Source organism: Oncorhynchus kisutch, linkage group LG26, assembly GCF_002021735.2.
Source record: "Oncorhynchus kisutch isolate 150728-3 linkage group LG26, Okis_V2, whole genome shotgun sequence".
Taxonomy (NCBI): domain Eukaryota; kingdom Metazoa; phylum Chordata; class Actinopteri; order Salmoniformes; family Salmonidae; genus Oncorhynchus; species Oncorhynchus kisutch.
The window spans coordinates 29086570-29105274 of NC_034199.2; the positions used below are offsets into that span (position 1 = coordinate 29086570).

Genomic DNA, 18705 nt, shown 5'->3' on the forward strand with positions numbered 1-18705 from the left:
TTACCATTACAGAAAATGCTTTATTCAGCAAACTTTGATAAATGACTAACCGTGTTATTCACACACACTGCTCAGCTAGGCTTGGTCTCTGTCAGTGTGTTGTTAATCTCACAGTGGTCATAATGTTTTTACCACACAGAGGAATAAAAAGGTAACAGAAAGGTTTGAATTTCTTATTCTATGGAATATTATTATCTTGTATCTTATGGTACAGTGTATTTACAACAGACTACAGTTGACATGTTGACTTCTGTAAAGTTAACTACAGGCGACCTTCAACTTGAAAGATATCCTTGTTCAGGAAAAATGTTTCAGAATAGTCTCTGGGGATGGTAATGTTTTAGGGCTGGAATAAATAGATCTGTAGTATACTGTAGTCCAGGAGGTCAGAGGGGTAGTTTGTAGTTTTTATCAGCGGCGTTGGTCTTTATCCAGCAGGTCCTTGGCCTCGTTGATCTTGGCGGCCATGTAAGGAGATCCACCTGGAGAGAGAACACACATCCCCTTCTCATCAATGCCCGTCTGTTTAATCCTCTTTTTTCCTCCCATTGTCCCCCCCCCCCATTCCATCTCTCTCACCCCTCTATCCATTCCAGGTAAGAACAATATAACAGTCTACACATGGCATGCAAGCTGTTTCCCCAGGCATGAAAAAAAAAAAAACTCAGTGACATCTACTGTCAGGAGTAGAGGACTTCAGTAGGCTCAGTCATTAGCAGTCTAAGTCACATCCAATCACCTTTTATAGTGCTTTAAGACACGGTGGAACACTAATCACTATGGAGCACAGGAAATGGGTGTATGCTGAGCTAGCACAAACTGAAGTTGGGTCGCATACTAATAGTCTAAAGTGACTTCCTCTCCTCGTCTCCTACCCCCACCACACTGCTCTGAAAACACATGATAGAGATTTGTGCGTGTTCTGAGGCAGAGTGGTCTGCTCAGCTCACAGGGTCAATGAGTACAGCATCCTGGGAGTAGTAGTCTGCTGTGAGACACTAAGACAGCCTGAGGACACAGGTGTGTGTGTGTGTACAACACTTTCTTAGTAGCCATGTGTGTATACTGCCCCCCCCCCCCCCCAGCAGAACTGTATGTGTGTGTTTAGGGTAATAAATGAGTGTTATTGTTTGCAGTGACAGAGAGCAGGGCCTGACGAAGGCCTCAACTAGTCTGCTAATCAGTCACTGACAAACACAGAGCCGGCCTGGCACGGCCTTCAGCACACTCACAGGGAAGGAAAGACACTAAAAACAGGGCTAGAGGCCGAGAGAGGCAGAAATAGAGAGCAGTCTGATTCCCTTTCTGAAATCGCGTCATCTTGCTCACTGGACCTTATTGGCTCAAATACAGGAAATAATGAGAGGTAATTAGCCAATCATTCCAATCCATTACTCTGACCAAGAATCGGTCCACTCTTTCCTGCCCAGACCTGGCTGACTGACAGACAGAGAAGCTGTGGGTTATTACCCTCTCTTCTCCATCGATGTCCCAGTAACCAAACACATGAAAATTAACTATAATAGATACTGTGCTACCTCCTGAAACAGAACACAAAGCCATATCCAAGGATGACAGTATTGATGGATATTCCTACAGGTGACCCTATAGAGCTTATAGCCCCATATTTCATCCCCTATTTATTCTTTGTCCCCCTCTCTAACTCCTCCCTCTCTCTCTCTGTCACCTCAGCCCTTATCGCCCAGTCAGAGAGGAATCCCACAGGCCATTTCTCATTTCACACTGAGTAAAAACTACACGCTGTGTGTGTGTGTGTGTGTGTGTGGATTCCTCTCAGGAGAGGGAAAAACACAGTGCACGGGTGTGTAAAACTAGCTGCTGTGTATGAGCGTGACTTTGTGTGTGTGTGTACACACCTCTCAGGAGAGGGAGACCGAGGGAGGCCATTAACCTTGATAGAGGAGAGGGGGCGAGTGCACAAGCCTGACGCTGGGAAAAACACCTTGTATATGGGTTCAATAAAGTCAGGTGATATGCTGTTCACACAAGAACCAGTAATAGGAGATCATCACTGTATAATTAACTCAGATGTCTCCAATCTGTTTTTTCTCATGTCCAGTAAATTGGATTAAACTGTCAACTGACCTTTATCTGGGTGGTTGAGGACCATGATCCTCCGGTGGGCATCTCTCACCTTGGACTTGGTGCTGGTCGGGCTATAGGGGGGAGAGATACAGGATTGGGATTAGAAGAATGTACAAAATAGGGCTACACACAGATTTAGCACAGGATTACAGCACCATCTAGTGGTCAAATCACATTCACAAGTTGCAGTAAGAACATTGAGTTCTTCTGACCACTAAACTATTCAGGTGTTCTGTTCTCTTCTCCCTGATTGACAGTGTGAAATTTAACTAAACCAAAAAGAAAGATAACTAATATAAACCCATCAAAGACACAGATAAATCAAACACATCCTTAGCATGAACACAGACTGAAATAAAACATTGAGTACACATCCGCACAAACAGGAGAGCATGACACACTTCCGCCAGTCTTACCTGATACCAAGAATGAGGCTGGCTTCTCGCTTAGTCATCTTCTGGTCAAACCCTCCTTTATAGTAGTGTGATGAGAAGGTCTGGAGAGAGAAGAGATGTTAGTACTGAAAGTACACACACACACCTAGAAATGATTCAACTCACCCACTGACTGTCTAGAAATGTTATCCTCTTTTACTCGTTAGTGTAAATGCTTAGAGTAAGAAGGGTGGAAGTTTATTCTGTGGTACATAGGGTTCATTAACTCCCTTCGGTCCAGCACTGCCTCATTGTCACACAGTACACACTGGGAGAAACTGCCAGACACACGCAGTGTGAGGTCTGATCACTCATCCATCTCACGTCACACACTGCTTTATTCTCTCTCACACACACACACACACACACACACACACACACACACACACACACACACACACACACACACACACACGAGAGAGGGCAGTGGGTGCATCACCCTGTCTGGGAGCCTTTGGTGTGTGGAGCCATAACTCAGGTGAAGCAGGGGAAACTGAAGACCATGAGTCAGTCCACCAACTACCCACCCTACAGACAGTCAGTGGAATAAGTACTATACCACAAACATTGGTGCTTGGTGACTATCTGATGGGGCAATTCATGAATCCCCCAGATTTGCAAATATGCGTCTGTAGCGTGGTGGGAGAGTATGCATGATCATCGTTGATCATGCATAGTTTCAGAATACAGTGTACCAAGACATACTAACAATCAGTTGGAGTTCATTAGAAGTTGCCCCAAAAAAACATATAGGTCTACATGGTTAGACACGTTTTCATCTCCACTTAATCATCCCCACATAACCAAGTTAGTGGGTTACTTACGGAGGTGGGCATCTTCTTAGCAGTCTGTGACAGGACTTGTCCTAGAGGCTTCCACAACTGGAAGGCATAACGACCTGAAACACAGTACATAATTATTGTCCTACACAAACAGACCCCTTTCCACTGGTCACCAAAGTTATGTTCTTGTCCTGTATAATTTTTTCCCACTTTTATTTAACCAGGTAGGCCAGTTGAGAACAAGTTCTCATTTACAACTGTGACCTGGCCAAGATAAAGCAAAGCAGTGTGACACAACAACACAGAGTTACAGATGGGATAAACAAATGTACAGTCAACAACACAATAGAAAAGTCTATATACAGTGTGTGCAAATGTAGTAAGATTAGGGAGGTAGGGCAATAAATAGGCCATAGTGGTGAAATAATTACAATTTAGCAATTTAACACTGGAGTGATAGATGTGCAGAAGATGAATGTGCAAGTAGAGATACTGGGGTGCAAAGGAGCAAAAAAATAAATAACAATATGGGGATGAGGTAGTTGGGTGGGCTATTTACAGATGGGCTGTGTACAGGTGCAATGATCAGTAAGCTGCTATGGCAGCTGATGTTTAAGTTAGTGAGGGAGATACAAAAATCACTGAAGCTGGATTGTTATAATTCGTTTGTTACGCCTGTGCTGGTTGAAATAGTTGTTTTTTTATGGGGCTCTATCCTCAGATAATCGCATCGTATTCTTTAGCAGTAAATCCTTTTTTAAATCTGACAACGCAGTTGGATTAGCAAGATTCTAGGCACTTGTATTTTCAACCGTATGTTTTCGAATTTCAGCCCCCTACCGGGTTCCGTGCGCAGAGAGGTTAACTCAGCTTTCGAAGATTTTTAGAAAGGCAGGGCAGGATGGATATAGGTCTACAACAGTTTGGGTCTAGAGTGTCTCCCCCTTTGAAGAGGGGCCTGACCGCGGCAGCTTTCCAATCCCTAGGGATCTCAGACGATACGAAAGAGAGTTTGAATAGACTAGTAATAGGGGTATAATTTTAGAAAAGAGATGGTCCAGATTGTCTAGCCCAGCTGATTTGTAGGGGTCCAGATTTTGCAGCTCTTTCAGGACATCAGCTATCTGGATTTGGGTGAAGGAGAAATAGGGGAGGCTTGGGCAAGTTGCTGTGGGGGGTGCAGAGCTGTTGACCGTGGTAGGGGTAGCCAGGTGGAAAGCATGGCCAGCTGTCAAAAAAAATGCTTATTAAAATTCTCAATTATCATAGATTTATCGGTGGTGACAGTGTTTCCTAGCCTCAGTGCAGTGGGCAGCTGGGAGGAGGTGCTCTTATTCTCCATGGAACTTAGTGTCCCAGAACTTTTTGGTATTTATGCTACAGGATGCAAATTTCTGTTTGAAATAGCTAGCCTTTGCTTTCCTAACTGCCTGTGTATATTGGTTCCTAACTTCTGTTAAAAGTTGCATATCGCAGGGGCTATTCGATGCTAATGGATGTTTTTGTGCTGGTCAAGGGCAGTCAGGTCTGGAGTGAACCAAAGGCTATATCTGTTCTTAGTTCAAGATTTTTTGAAAGGGGCATGCTTATTTAAGATGGTGAGGAAAACACTTTAAAAGAATAACCAGGCATCCTCTACTGAAGGAATGAGGTCAATATCCTTCCAGGATACCTGAGCCAGGTATATTAGAAAGGCCAGCTCGCTGAAGTGTTTTTGGGAGAGTTTGACAGTGATGAGGGGTGGTTGTTTGACCGTGGCAATGAGTCAGTGATCTTGGTTGAAGACAGCAGAAGTGTATTTAGAGGGCAGGTTGATCAGGATGATATCTATGAGGGTGCCCGTGTTCAAGGAATTAGGGTTGTACCTGGTAGGTTCCTTGATAATTTGTGTGAGATTGAGGGCATCTAGTTTAGTGTAACGACGTTCTTTGTTTGTTGAAAGAGAGGACCGAAATGCAGCGTGGTGGTTAATCATGATCTTTAATGAAACAAATGACGGAAACGATACAGGAACTAACTTATAAATACAAAAAAAAAAAAAACGGAACGAGAAACCTAATTACAGCCTATCTGGTGAACACTACACAGAGACAGGAACAATCACCCACGAAAGACAAAGCGAAACTCAGGCTACCTAAATACGGTTCCCAATCAGAGGCAACGAGAATCACCTGACTGCTGATTGAGAACCGCCTCAGGCAGTCAAGCCTATACAACACCCCTAATCTGCCGCGATCCCAAATACTACAAACCCCAATACGAAAATACAATAACATAAACCCCTGTCACACCCTGGCCTGACCAAATATATAACGAAAACACAAAAATACAATGACCAAGGCGTGACATTTAGACTGTAGGATGGCTGGGGTGTTAAGCATATCCCAGTTTAGGTCACCTAAGAGTACAAACTCGGAAGATAAATGGGGGGCAAATAATTCACATATGGTGTCCAGGGCACAGCTGGGGGCTGAGGGGGGGTCTATAACAAGCAGCAACAGTGAGAGACTTAATTCTGGAAAGGTGGAGTTTTAAAAGTAGAAGCTCGAACTGTTTGGGCACAGACCTGGATAGTATGACAGAACTCTGTAGGCTAACTCCACCCCCTTTGGCAGTTCTATCTTGGCGGAAAATGTTGTAGTTGGGGATGGAAATTTCAGAATATTCAGACACGGCTAGGACATCAGGGTTGGAGTGTGCTAAAGCAGTGAATAAAAAAAACTTAGGAAGAAGGCTTCTGATGTTAACAGGCATGAAACCAAGGCTTTTACTGTTTCAGAAGTCAACTAATGAAAGCACCTGTGATTTGGAGTGTCGCTCATTCAGCCGACAGAAACTTTCAACCGGTTTTCCCCATTAAGCAGCGGGTCGGAGTCAGAGGCCGATTCTTCTCTGGTCTCTACTCCTCCCGTTACGGGGTCTGAGACGCCGAAGCTTCCCACCATTAGCTCTGACAAATTGAAAACTCTAGTCATTGGCGACTCCATTACCCGCAGTATTAGACTTAAAGCGAATCATCCAGAGATCATACACTGTTTACCCGGGGGCAGGGCTACCGACGTTAAGGCTAATCTGAAGATGGTGCTGGCTAAAGCTAAAACTGGCGAGTGTAGAGAGTATAGAGATATTGTTATCCACGTCGGCACCAACGATGTTAGGATGAAACAGTCAGAGATCACTAAGCGCAACATAGCTTCTGCGTGCATATCAGCTAGAAAGATGTTTCGGCATCGAGTAATTGTCTCTGGCCCCCTCCCAGTTAGGGGGAGTGATGAGCTCTACAGCAGAGTCTCACAACTCAATCGCTGGTTGAAAACTGTTTTCTGCCCCTCCCAAAAGTTAGAATTTGTAGATAATTGGCCCTCTTTCTGGGACTCACCCACAAACAGGACCAAGCCTGACCTGCTGAGGAGTGACGGACTCCATCCTAGCTGGAGAGGTGCTCTCATCTTATCTACCAACATAGACAGGGCTCTAACTCCTCGAGCTCCACAATGAAATAGGGTACAGGCCAGGCAGCAGGCTGTTAGCCAGCCTGCCAGCATAGTGGAGTCTGCCACTAGCACAGTCAGTGTAGTCAGCTCAGCTATCACCATTGAGACCGTGTCTGTGCCTCGACCTAGCTTGGGCAAAACTAAACATGGCGGTGTTCGCCTTAGCAATCTCACTAGGAAAAAGACCACCTCCTTTCATTACTGAAAGAGATCATGATACCTCACATCTCAAAATAGGGCTACTTAATGTTAGATCCCTTACTTCAAAGGCAATTATAGTCAATGAACTAATCACTGATCATAATCTTGATGTGATTGGCCTGACTGAAACATGGCTTAAGCCTGATGAATTTACTGTTTTAAATGAGGCCTCACCTCCTGGCTACACTAGTGACCATATCCCCCGTGCATCCCGCAAAGGCGGAGGTGTTGCTAACATTTACGATAGTAAATTTCAATTTACCCCCCCAAAAAATGACGTTTTCGTCTTTTGAGCTTCTAGTCATGAAATCTATGCAGCCTACTCAATCACTTTTTATAGCTACTGTTTACAGGCCTCCTGGGCCATATACAGCGTTTCTCACTGAGTTCCCTGAATTCCTATCGGACCTTGTAGTCATAGCAGATAATATTCTAATCTTTGGTGACTTTAATATTCACATGGAAAAGTCCACAGACCCACTCCAAAAGGCTTTCGGAGCCATCATCGACTCAGTGGGTTTTGTCCAACATGTCTCTGGACCCACTCACTGTCACAGTCATACGCTGGACCTAGTTTTGTCCCATGGAATAAATGTGGTGGATCTTAATGTTTTTCCTCATAACCCTGGACTATCGGACCACCATTTTATTACGTTTGCAATTGCAACAAATAATCTGCTCAGACCCCAACCAAGGAACATCAAAAGTCGTGCTATAAATTCACAGACAACACAAAGATTCCTTGATGCCCTTCCAGACTCCCTCTGTCTACCCAAGGACGCCAGAGGACAAAAATCAGTTAACCACCTAACTGAGGATCTCAATTTAACCTTGCGCAATACCCTAGATGCAGTTGCACCCCTAAAAACAAAAAAAAATTCTCATAAGAAACTAGCTCCCTGGTACACAGAAAATACCCGAGCTCTGAAGCAAGCTTCCAGAAAATTGGAACGGAAATGGCGCCACACCAAACTGGAAGTCTTCCAACTAGCTTGGAAGGACGGTACCGTGCAGTACCGTAGAGCCCTTACTGCTGCTCGATCATCCTATTTTTCTAACTTAATTGAGGAAAATAAGAACAATCCGAAATTCCTTTTTGATACTGTCGCAAAGCTAACTAAAAAGCAGCATTCCCCAAGAGAGGTGACTTTCACTTTAGCAGTGATAAATTCATGAACTTCTTTGAGGAAAAGATTATGATTATTAGAAAGCAAATTACGGACTACCCTTTAAACCTGCGTATTCCTCCAAACCTCAGTTGTCCTGAGTCTACACAACTCTGCCAGGACCTAGGATCAAGAGAGACGCTCAAGTGTTTTAGTACTATATCTCTTGACACAATGATGAAAATAATCATGGCCTCTAAACCTTCAAGCTGCATACTGGACCCTATTCCAACTAAACTACTGAAAGAGCTGCTTCCTGTGCTTGGCCCTCCTATGTTGAACATTATAAACGGCTCTCTATCCACTGGATGTGTACCAAACTCACTAAAAGTGGCAGTAATAAAGCCTCTCTTGAAAAAGCCAAACGTTGACCCAGAAAATATTTAAAAAACTATCGGCCTATATCGAATCTTCCATTCCTCTCAAAAATTTTAGAGAAGGCTGTTGCGCAGCAACTCACTGCCTTCCTGAAGACAAACAATGTATACGAAATGCTTCAGTCTGGTTTTAGACCCCATCATAGCACTGAGACGGCACTTGTGAAGGTGGTAAATGACATTTTAATGGCATCGGACCGAGGCTCTGCATCTGTCCTCGTGCTCCTAGACCTTAGTGCTGCTTTTGATACCATCGATCACCACATTCTTTTGGAGAGATTGGAAACCCAAATTGGTCTACACGGACATGTTCTGGCCTGGTTTAGATCTTATCTGTCGGAAAGATATCAGTTTGTCTCTGTGAATGGTTTGTACTCTGACAAATCAACTGTACATTTCGGTGTTCCTCAAGGTTCCGTTTTAGGACCACTATTGTTTTCACTATATATTTTACCTCTTGGGGATGTTATTCGAAAACATAATGTAAACTTTCACTGCTATGTGGATGACACACAGCTGTACATTTCAATGAAACATGGTGAAGCCCCAAAATTGCCCTCGCTAGAAGCATGTGTTTCAGACATAAGGAAGTGGATGGCTGCAAACTTTTTACTATTAAACTCGGACAAAACAGAGATGCTTGTTCTAGGTCCCAAGAAACAAAGAGATCTTCTGTTGAATCTGACAATTAATCTTAATGGTTGTACAGTCGTCTCAAATAAAACTGTGAAGGACCTCGACGTTACTCTGGACCCTGATCTCTCTTTTGAAGAACATATCAAGACCATTTCGAGGACAGCTTTTTTCCATCTACGTAACATTGCAAAAATCAGAAACTTTCTGTCCAAAAATGATGCAGAAAAATTAATCCATGCTTTTGTCACTTCTAGGTTAGACTACTGCAATGCTCTATTTTCCGGCTACCCGGATAAAGCACTAAATAAACTTCAGTTAGTGCTAAATACGGCTGCTAGAATCCTGACTAGAACCAAAAAATTTGATCATATTACTCCAGTGCTAGCCTCTCTACACTGGCTTCCTGTCAAAGCAAGGGCTGATTTCAAGGTTTTACTGCTAACCTACAAAGCATTACATGGGCTTGCTCCTACCCATCTCTCTGATTTGGTCCTGCCGTACATACCTACACGTACGCTACGGTCACAAGATGCAGGCCTCCTAATTGTCCCTAGAATTTCTAAGCAAACAGCTGGAGGCAGGGCTTTCTCCTATAGAGCTCCATTTTTATGGAACGGTCTGCCTACCCATGTCAGAGACGCAAACTCGGTCTCAACCTTTAAGTCTTTACTGAAGACTCATCTCTTCAGTGGGTCATATGATTGAGTGTAGTCTGGCCCAGGAGTGAGAGGGTGAACGGAAAGGCTCTGGAGCAACGAACCGCCCTTGCTGTCTCTGCCTGGCCGGTTCCCCTCTTTCCACTGGGATTCTCTGCCTCTAACCCTATTACAGGGGCTGAGTCACTGGCTTGCTGGGGCTCTCTCATGCCGTCCCTGGAGGGGGTGCGTCACCTGAGTGGGTTGATTCACTGTTGTGGTCATCCTGTCTGGGTTGGCGCCCCCCCCTTGGGTTGTGCCGTGGCGGAGATCTTTGTGGGCTATACTCAGCCTTGTCTCAGGATGGTAAGTTGGTGGTTGAAGATATCCCTCTAGTGGTGTGGGGGCTGTGCTTTGGCAAAGTGGGTGGGGTTATATCCTTCCTGTTTGGCCCTGTCCGGGGTGTCCTAGGATGGGGCCACAGTGTCTCCTGACCCCTCCTGTCTCAGCCTCCAGTATTTATGCTGCAGTAGTATATGAGTCGGGGGGCTGGGGTCAGTTTGTTATATCTGGAGTACTTCTCCTGTCCTATTCGGTGTCCTGTGTGAATCTAAGTGTGCGTTCTCTAATTCTCTCCTTCTCTCTTTCTTTCTCTCGGAGGACCTGACATGATGACTCCTTGCTGTCCCCAGTCCACCTGGCCATGCTGCTGTTCCAGTTTCAACTGACCTGAGCCCTAGGACCATGCCCCAGGACTACCTGACATGATGACTCCTTGCTGTCCCCAGTCCACCTGGCCATGCTGCTGCTCCAGTTTCAACTTCCACCTGACTGTGCTGCTGCTCCAGTTTCAACTGTTCTGCCTTATTATTATTCGACCATGCTGGTCATTTATGAACATTTGAACATCTTGGCCATGTTCTGTTATAATCTCCACCCGGCACAGCCAGAAGAGGACTGGCCACCCCACATAGCCTGGTTCCTCTCTAGGTTTCTTCCTAGGTATTGGCCTTTCTAGGGAGTTTTTCCTAGCCATCGTGCTTCTACACCTGAATTGCTTGCTGTTTGGGGTTTTAGGCTGGGTTTCTGTACAGCACTTTGAGATATCAGCTGATGTACGAAGGGCTATATAAATAAATTTGATTTGATTTGAGCTAGGCACTGCAGGTGCTGGATTAACCTCTACATCACCAGACGAACAGAGGATGAGTAGGATAAGGGCACAGCTAAAGGCTATAAGGACTGGTCTTCTATGTGTAACATGTATCGGAGTGTGTGTGTGGGTGTGTGTATCATCGGTGTGTACTGGGTCAGTGTTTGTGTTGGTAAGCTGCAGTCACTCTCCAAACCCACATAGAGCCAGTCAGCATCTATACCCTGCCAAACATTCTCTGTTTATAAAGTCCACACACACAAGAAGTTAGCAGAAATCTGGAGGAGCTGGTTTCCAAGAGAAAAACACAAAACCACTCAGTCATGTATGAGAGCCATGCTGCTAAGCTCAGGGAGTAATCAGGGCATTATTTATAACCTGGTGACTGACATGTTCTGAGTGGGCGGTGTAAATCCACTACTCCACCTCCAGGCTGCCTGGAAGTTCAGTTTTCCTAAAACTACAAAGCTGAAAGTCCATCAACTATGAAGGGACCGCACACACGCACGTGCATGGATGGCCTGCTGCTGGCCTTTCCATTTACATTGAGAGGATAATTAGACTGTGCTCTTCCTCAAAGCCGCCACGACAACTAACACTGACCTCACATTACCCGAACTCTGTGGCAACTGGCAGACCACACACTGCCTTACTATTAACCACTATTCAAAACAGCTGTGCTGAATGACACTCTTGTACCAATGCGGATAATGGCATAGTGCCTATTCACTGCTGCGCTCTGCAACATGATATCTGTACTATCACTGTATAAAATGACAGGAATATACTGTTTTGTAAGACATCCAACTTTCTAAATCACATGGATGTGTGATTGGTTATATCACATTATCTGGCATACAAAGATCTTTGGTTATATCACATTATCTGGCGTACAAAGATCTTTGGTGTCCATTACTGGACGTTAGAGGTTTGTCCATACAAACCGCTGCAATAAATTTTTCAACTAACTTGGTATTGGCGGTACTCTCTTCGATCTTGATTCTGGAAAAACTTCTCATACATGTGTATAGTTGCAGGTGGTTTTACAAACACCAGAGAGACTCAGAAAGATAGAAAATCCATGTTTTGTATCAAGTGAGATATGCCTCTTGCATATGTGTAGTGTTGCATAGAAACAACTAGTTCCTGCAAAATGCTAGATGTGGGCAGCTAAGATGGTGACGAACTGTCTCTTGCGTTACAAAACAAGGATTTGCCACCTGCAACTGTACACTGACATTTGTGACTTGTTTCAGGAAACTAGGCATATGTTGCATATGTTACTTCACAGGTGAGACATTTGAACTTAAGCATTAAAAAAAAAATCTAAATGCATTTTTTGGGGTAGAAATGGCTTGTGGAACATGTGAACTTTCATGAGCTTTAATAACAAAAAGTTGTATGCCATCTGTACATGCAAATAAAATAGTTAAATTATGACCTTCCCGCTAGCCATGATTTGCTGAGGTTATTGATGGGCTGGACATGCCGAGAGAGGAGTTCGGATTGGTCTGCCATGTAGCATGCGTCTGTCTATAATATGCATGAGCTGCTCAGAATGCGTTGGTAAATCAAATCAAATCAAATTTTATTTGTCACATACACATGGTTAGCAGATGTTAATGCGAGTGTAGCGAAATGCTTGTGCTTCTAGTTCCGACAATGCAGTAATAATGAACAAGTAATCTAACTAACAATTCCAAAAAAACTACTGTCTTCTACACAGTGTAAGGGGATAAGGAATATGTACATAAGGATATATGAATGAGTGATGGTACAAAGCAGCATAGGCAAGATACAGTAGATGATAGAGTACAGTATAACATATGAGATGAGTATGTAAACAAAGTGGCATAGTTAAAGTGGCTAGTGATACATGTATTACATAAGGATGCAGTCGATGATATAGAGTACAGTATATACATATGCATATGAGATGAATAATGTAGGGTAAGTAACATTATATAAGGTAGCATTGTTTAAAGTGGCTAGTGATATATTTACATAATTTCCCATCAATTCCCATTATTAAAGTGGCTAGAGTTGAGTCAGTGTCATTGACAGTGTGTTGGCAGCAGCCACTCAATGTTAGTGGTGGCTGTTTAACAGTCTGATGGCCTTGAGATAGAAGCTGTTTTTCAGTCTCTCGGTCCCAGCTTTGATGCACCTGTACTGACCTCGCCTTCTGGATGACAGCGGGGTGAACAGGCAGTGGCTCGGGTGGTTGATGTCCTTGATGATCTTTATGGCCTTCCTGTAGCATCGGGTGGTGTAGGTGTCCTGGAGGGCAGGTAGTTTGCCCCCGGTGATGCGTTGTGCAGACCTCACTACCCTCTGGATAGCCTTACGGTTGAGGGCGGTGCAGTTGCCATACCAGGCGGTGATACACCCCGCCAGGATGCTCTCGATTGTGCATCTGTAGAAGTTTGTGAGTGCTTTTGGTGAGAAGCCGAATTTCTTCAGCCTCCTGAGGTTGAAGAGGCGCTGCTGCGCCTTCTTCACGATGCTGTCTGTGTGAGTGGACCAATTCAGTTTGTCTGTGATGTGTATGCCAAGGAACTTAAAACTTGCTACCCTCTCCACTACTGTTCCATCGATGTGGATAGGGGGGTGTTCCCTCTGCTGTTTCCTGAAGTCCACAATCATCTCCTTAGTTTTGTTGACGTTGAGTGTGAGGTTATTTTCCTGACACCACACTCCGAGGGCCCTCACCTCCTCCCTGTAGGCCGTCTCGTCGTTGTTGGTAATCAAGCCTACCACTGTTGTGTCGTCCGCAAACTTGATGATTGAGTTGGAGGCGTGCGTGGCCACGCAGTCGTGGGTAAACAGGGAGTACAGGAGAGGGCTCAGAACACACCCTTGTGGGGCCCCAGTGTTGAGGATCAGAGGGGTGGAGATGTTGTTGCCTACCCTCACCACCTGGGGGCGGCCCGTCAGGAAGTCCAGTACCCAGTTGCACAGGGCGGGGTCGAGACCCAGGGTCTCGAGCTTGATGACGAGCTTGGAGGGTACTATGGTGTTGAATGCCGAGCTGTAGTCGATGAACAGCATTCTCACATAGGTATTCCTCTTGTCCAGATGGGTTAGGGCAGTGTGCAGTGTGGTTGAGATTGCATCGTCTGTGGACCTATTTGGGCGGTAAGCAAATTGGAGTGGGTCTAGGGTGTCAGGTAGGGTGGAGGTGATATGGTCCTTGACTAGTCTCTCAAAGCACTTCATGATGACGGATGTGAGTGCTACGGGGCGGTAGTCGTTTAGCTCAGTTACCTTAGCTTTCTTGGGAACAGGAACAATGGTGGCCCTCTTGAAGCATGTGGGAACAGCAGACTGGTATAGGGATTGATTGAATATGTCCGTAAACACACCGGCCAGCTGGTCTGCGCATGCTCTGAGGGCGCGGCTGGGGATGCCGTCTGGGCCTGCAGCCTTGCGAGGGTTAACACGTTTAAATGTCTTACTCACCTCGGCTGCAGTGAAGGAGAGACCGCATGTTTTCATTGCAGGCCGTGTCAGTGGCACAGTATTGTCCTCAAAGCGGGCAAAAAAGTTATTTAGTTTGCCTGGGAGCAAGACATCCTGGTCCGTGACTGGGCTGGATTTCTTCCTGTAGTCCGTGATTGACTGTAGACCCTGCCACATGCCTCTTGTGTCTGAGCCGTTGAATTGAGATTCTACTTTGTCTCTGTACTGGCGCTTAGCTTGTTTGATAGCCTTGCGGAGGGAATAGCTGCACTGTTTGTATTCGGTCATGTTACCAGACACCTTGCCCTGATTAAAAGCAGTGGTTCGCGCTTTCAGTTTCACACGAATGCTGCCATCAATCCACGGTTTCTGGTTAGGGAATGTTTTAATCGTTGCTATGGGAACGACATCTTCAACGCACGTTCTAATGAACTCGCACACCGAATCAGCGTATTCGTCAATGTTGTTATCTGACGCAATACGAAACATCTCCCAGTCCACGTGATGGAAGCAGTCTTGGAGTGTGGAGTCAGCTTGGTCGGACCAGCGTTGGACAGACCTCAGCGTGGGAGCCTCTTGTTTTAGTTTCTGTCTGTAGGCAGGGATCAACAAAATGGAGTCGTGGTCAGCTTTTCCGAAAGGGGGGCGGGGCAGGGCCTTATATGCGTCGCGGAAGTTAGAGTAACAATGATCCAAGGTCTTTCCACCCCTGGTTGTGCAATCGATATGCTGATAAAATTTAGGGAGTCTTGTTTTCAGATTAGCCTTGTTAAAATCCCCAGCTACAATGAATGCAGCCTCCGGATAAATTGTTTCCAGTTTGCAGAGAGTTAAATAAAGTTCGTTCAGAGCCATCGATGTGTCTGCTTGGGGGGGGATATATACGGCTGTGATTATAATCGAAGAGAATTCTCTTGGTAGATAATGCGGTCTACATTTGATTGTGAGGAATTCTAAATCAGGTGAACAGAAGGATTTGAGTTCCTGTATGTTTCTTTCATCACACCATGTCACGTTGGCCATAAGGCATACGCCCCCACCCCTCTTCTTACCAGAAAGATGTTTGTTTCTGTCGGCGCGATGCGTGGAGAAACCCGTTGGCTGCACCACTTCGGATAGCGTCTCTCCGGTGAGCCACGTTTCCGTGAAGCAAAGAACATTACAGTCTCTGATGTCCCTCTGGAATGCTACCCTTGCTCGGATTTCATCAACCTTGTTGTCAAGAGACTGGACATTGGCAAGAAGAATGCTAGGGAGTGGTGCACGGTGTGCCCGTCTCCGGAGTCTGACCAGAAGACCGCCTCGTTTCCCTCTCTTTCGGAGTCGTTTTTTTGGGTCGCTGCATAGGATCCGCTCCGTTGTACTGTTTGTAAGGCAGAACACAGGATCCGCGTCGCGAAAAACATATTCTTGGTCGTACTGATGGTGAGTTGACGCTGATCTTATATTCAGTAGTTCTTCTCGACTGTATGTAATGAAACCTAAGATGACCTGGGGTACTAATGTAAGAAATAACACGTAAAAAAACTAAAAACTGCATAGTTTCCTAGGAACGCGAAGCGAGGCGGCCATCTCTGTCGGCGCCGGAAGTCAAGATGCCTTTCTAATGCGACTTTTTTGAAAGATATCACAAAGAACTGCAAAGGTGTTGCTAATGCTCTCCACTTTCTAGAGCACTGGTTCTCAATCTTGGTCCTGGGGACCCAAAGGGCTGCACATTTTTGTTTTTGCCGCAGCACTACACAGCTGATTCAAATGATCAACTCATCAAATGGCTTTGATGATTTGAAGCAGGTGTGTAGTGCTTGGGCAAAAACAAAGAATGTGCACCCCTTTGGATCCCCAGGACCTGGATGAGAACCACTGTTCTGGAGGACAATCGTGCCATGCTGACTCTGAAAATTAATCAGGCAATGAGGAAATCTCTGACTTAGGTAAAAACATTTTCTTTGAACCAGACAGTCATATGAAATGGTGATCAAGTGTTGTTGTCACGGAAGAAGGTGACCGAGTTTTAAAATCAGTGGAATGCCCAGAGTTTGATCGCAGAGTTTGATAGCTAAGGAGATTAAGAAAATTCTGGTATTTGATTACAAATATAAGGAGGGAGTCAAAGTGAACACACAGAAGGCTGTTTCATAAAACACCTGTCTCCGGATTACATCTTCAAACTAAGGGCAACCATGGCATCTGTGACAGAGGGAGAAGTGTTCATCCATGTTTTTGGGTAAGAGACTAGCTTACATGTTCAGATATTATACATTTCAAATTTTGGTTGGAGTCATTAACTTGTTTTTAAACCACTCTACAAATTTCTTGTTCACAAACTATAGTTTTGGCAAGTCGGTTAGGACATCTACTTTGTGCATGACACAAGTAATTTTTCCAACAATTGTTTACAGACAGATCATTTCACTTATAATTCACTTCATCACAATTCCAGTGGATCAGAAGTGTACAAACACTAAGTTGACTACCCCTTTAAACAGCTTGGAAAATTCCCAAAAATGTCATGGCTTTAGAAGCTTCTGATAGGCTAATTGACATCATTTGAGTCAAATGGAGGTGTACCTGTGGATGTATTTCAAGGCCTACCTTCAAACTCAGTGCCACTTTGCTTGACACCATGGAAAAATCTAAAGAAATCAGCCAAGACCTGAAAACAATTGTAGACCTCCACAAGTCTGGTTCATCCTTGGGAGCAATTTCCAAACGCCTGAACGACCACATTCATCTGTACAAACAATAGTACTTAAACACCACGGGACCACACAGCCGTCAAACCGTTCTGGAAGGAGACGCGTTCTGTCTCCTAGAGATTAACATACTTGGGTGCGAACAGTGCAAATCAATCCCAGAACAGCAGCAAAGGACCTTGTGAAGATGCTGGAGGAAACAGGTACAAAATTATCTATATCCATAGTAAAACGAGTCCTATACTGACATAATCTGAAAGGCCGCTCAGCAAGGAAGAAGCCACTGCTCAAAAACCACCATTAAAAAAAGCCAGACTACGGTTTGCAACTGCACATGGGGACAAAGCTCATACTTTTTGGAGAAATGTCCTCTGGTCTGTTGAAACAAAAATAGAACTGTTTGGCCATAATGACCATCGTTATGTTTGGAGGAAAAAGGGGGAGGATTGCAAGCCGAAGAACACCATCCCAACCGTAAAGCACGGGGGTAGCAGCATCATGTTGTGGGGGTGCTTTGCTGCAGGAGGGACTGGTGCACTTCACAAAATAGATGGCGTCATGAGGAAAGAAAATTATGTGGGTATATTGAAGCAAAATCTCAAGACATCAGTCAGGAAGTTAAAGCTTGGTCGCAAATGGGTCTTCCAAATGGACAATGACCCCAAGCATACTTCCAAAGATGTGGCAAAATGGCTTAAGGACAACAAAGTCAAGGTGGCCATCACAAAGCACTGACCTCAATCCTATAGAACATTTGTGGGCAGAACTGAAAAAGTGTGTGCAAGCAAGGAGGCCTACAAACCTGACACAGTTACACCAGCTCTGTCAGCAGGAATGGGCCAAAATTCTCCCAACTTATTGTGGGAAGCTTGTGGAAGGCTACCCGACACGTTTGACCCAAGTTAAACAATTTAAAGGCAATGCTACCAAATACTAATTGAGTGCATGTAAACTTCTGACCCACTGGGAATGTGATGAAAGAAATAAAAGCTTAAATAAATCCTTCTCTGCTATTATTCTGACATTTCACATTCTTAAAATAAAGTGGTGATCCTAACGGACCTAAGACATGGATTTTTTTTACTAGGATTAAATGTCCGGAAAAGTGAAACTGAGTTTAAATGTATTTGGCTAAGGTGTATGTAAACTTCCGACTTCAACTGTATTTGTATCTCAGAAAGCCATTTGCTTTGCTAGTTATAGCCTAATGTTAGCTAGCTAACATTTAACCTAGTTGGTTAGCTTTAGCTACCTGCAGATTTAAGCATGGTAGTAACGTTATGAGTTGGGATTATGGTTAATTGTTTAGCTAGCTAGCCTGCTACATGTCTAAACAAAAGACTCCTATGCAAGTAACGATTGCACTGTACCGTTTACGCCTTCTGTATCCTGTGCATGTGATTTTATTTGAAATTATGTGTTTACCAGATGGTAATGTAAAGCACAACATGACCTGCACCAAAGTAAAATTAGGATATAACATTAGGCCAATGAGACAGTGTCCAAGTTCTAAAATTCTCCGGTAGAATGCCTTGCGTTTATTTCATCACTCTCACAACAGTA

The 18705-nt window shown here is 44.5% G+C and overlaps 1 protein-coding gene across 2 annotated transcripts in view; it reads right to left on the bottom strand.

Moving 5' to 3' along the window:
- dnajc15 (DnaJ (Hsp40) homolog, subfamily C, member 15) overlaps positions 1 to 18705 on the bottom strand; it is a 22858-nt gene continuing 4153 nt past the window's right edge. For both annotated transcript variants that reach the window (XM_020469989.2, XM_020469988.2), the window contains exons 3-6: positions 3365 to 3438; positions 2523 to 2602; positions 2107 to 2177; positions 1 to 482 (exon numbers count right to left, since the gene is read on the bottom strand). In XM_020469989.2, coding sequence (XP_020325578.1) covers positions 412 to 482; positions 2107 to 2177; positions 2523 to 2602; positions 3365 to 3438 — 296 coding nt within the window. In that variant the 3' untranslated portion in view covers positions 1 to 411. The remainder of the gene's footprint in view (positions 483 to 2106; positions 2178 to 2522; positions 2603 to 3364; positions 3439 to 18705) is intronic.